The sequence below is a fragment of the Camelina sativa genome, chromosome 18 (genome assembly GCF_000633955.1).
Source record: "Camelina sativa cultivar DH55 chromosome 18, Cs, whole genome shotgun sequence".
Taxonomy (NCBI): Eukaryota; Viridiplantae; Streptophyta; class Magnoliopsida; order Brassicales; family Brassicaceae; genus Camelina; species Camelina sativa.
In genome coordinates this window covers 3,336,403-3,338,931 of record NC_025702.1, presented here as the reverse complement: position 1 = coordinate 3,338,931, position 2,529 = coordinate 3,336,403, and the positions used below count along the sequence as shown (strand labels likewise).

Sequence of the window (2,529 nt, the reverse complement as noted above, 5' to 3'; positions counted from 1 at the left end):
CCAGTTCCTAGGATGATTCCGGATGCAAAACACTTGATGATCATAAAGATTTTACCACCTGGATGCAGGAAAGTGACATATCGGCTAAAGAGAGGAGCTGTCACTCCGATCATACTTGTCACGAGGATGGCAACGATTGCTATGATTTTGAGGGGTAAGGCTTTGGTTTTATCGATACAAGAGTCTGTTGGGTCGGTCTCGCATTCTTTTGGAACTGTTGAGATTGCCGGAGAGATTGCGAAGGAGATTAGTAGGAGTACGAGGAAGATTTGATTCATGTGTTGTGTTGTCGTAGCCATTTTTAATTTTGGCTTTTTAGTTAAGGAAAAGGATGTATGTTATTTTGCTTCATATCATGTGATATTTGACTCATATATATAGAGAGTTAGAGACTATAGTGTGCTGGCTGTTGATATTGACACGGTATATTATTCTTTTTATATCTAGGAAGAATAAAAGCGCATGACACACGAATCAATATCAAAATAAGTATTAAATAGGAATATATAGTTTATGCGAATATGTAATCATATGGTTTAAATAGAAATTATAAACTTCATATGCATGTATTTAAGGGATCAAATATAGGCTTGTCAGATTAATGTGTCCGTTGAGGTTTTATTCGTAGAACTAATTAGAAAACCTAACTCTTTGCATTGCTATATTTATATTCGTAGAACTAATTAGAAAACCTAACTCTCTCTAAAGTTTCCTACCAAATAAGTCTAATATGGTTGGAGATGGATAAGTCTATTCAATTTTAACGTATGGTTATAAACTTATAAGTATATTAAATATACCAAACATATAAATAATATATTCTATAATATATAATATATTAGAATTATTTTACATGGTATATATATTCTCTATCTGTACTTTCATTCTGGCCAGGGTCACGCCGATCGACGATTTAAGCTTCGTTCATGCTTTTGGATCGTTAACAAGTCAACGTTAATATACCACTAAATTATTTTTTTTCCCTAATCTATAAGACTAGAAATATATTAGATTTTTAATTTTGAGTATATATTTGAAATAACTATGATGAAGTTTCACAGGTATAAAATATTTCAAGTTCAAGGGCAGAAGAAAAGTCACTACAAGAAAAATGGGACATTGTGACATTAGATTAAGACGAATTTTTTTTATCACAAATTTGTGACTTTTCAGATACTATGTTGTGACATGTTTTTTTAGTCATAAATTTGTAACTATTTCGTCATAATATTATTACGAATTAAGTCGTCACTGAAAATTGTCACTATTAGCTACTAAATGGTATCAATATTATTAATCGTAACAAGTGTGACGGTTTCACTACAATTATGTAGTCACAAATAGTGACGTTCATTTGAGACAAAATTATTTGTCACACATTTGTGACCTTTTAGGTACTCCATTGGGAAGAAAAAAAATTGTAACAAGTTCGTAATTGTTTGGTCATATAATATTACGGTTACAAATAAATTTATGTCAAAATGTTGTCTCAAATTGTTATGATAATTTAAGTCATAACTATTGTAATGGTATTATGATATTTTTTATGAAGCATACATTGATTAACCAGTTAAATATACTTTTACATAGAGAATGATAATTGTATTTTATTAAGGAAAATACGCACTACTAATTAAAAACTTTATTTTATAAACTAATCAATTACATCCTAAGGATTGTATTGTTTATAAAGTAGATAACTATTTAATAATTATCTTTAAAAGATGAAAATGATTGTATTGTTTATAAAGTAGATAACTATTTTAACTTATAGTTAAATATCCTTCATAAGTTTACTTCATGTCTATCCATCTCATTTCCACCACTTAATTAATCCATGAAACAACATGAATATAAACAAAAAAATGTTATAACACTAAATGATTGTTAAACTGTGAATAAATTTTGTTAAAAACATGTTATATTTTCATTAATTAGTGGTTAACATAAAAAAGTGTTATGTTTCTTAATAATTAACATTTTTATATTTTATGTAGGTTGTTCAATAAAATCATGGTTGCTGCTAATCCTGACATAAGTGGAGATAATCTAACCTTGCTTAGAGGAAAAGAATTTGCAAGTTGGTTACTAGAACATGTAAGGAATTATGGTTATTTTAAAGCAGTTTGAATTTATGATTAAATAATTCTATTATATTTTAATTAAATTTAACAAAGTAGTTTAAGATACCATATATACTAGATTTTTAATTTTTGGAAAATATTTTATTTTTATTAATAATTAGAATTTTAAGCACCTAAAGATTTCCGAAATATTTAGTAATTTTTGGAGTTTCCCTCTTAAACTATTTACTAGATCCAGACCCACACGTACATGCGGGTTTGTTTACAAAAAAAAAAATCTTTTAATGGTTTTTTCATATTTAAGTGTTTGAAATATAGTTGATATTGCTTTAAACCTAAGTTGTTTATCTTGCAAAAAAACTGTTATTCAACATAGTTATTTTAGAGCTTATAATTTCTCTATCGAGAATAAGGGGAGAGTAGAAAATGTGTTGTGAATGTAGTA

The 2,529-nt window shown here is 27.7% G+C and overlaps 1 protein-coding gene across 1 annotated transcript in view; it reads right to left on the bottom strand.

The window, feature by feature from the left end:
• Positions 1-299, bottom strand: part of LOC104760426 (probable zinc transporter 8) — a 2,356-nt gene extending 2,057 nt beyond the window's left edge. The window contains exon 1 of the mRNA XM_010483350.1: positions 59-299. Within this exon, the coding sequence (XP_010481652.1) occupies positions 59-299 (241 nt within the window). The remainder of the gene's footprint in view (positions 1-58) is intronic.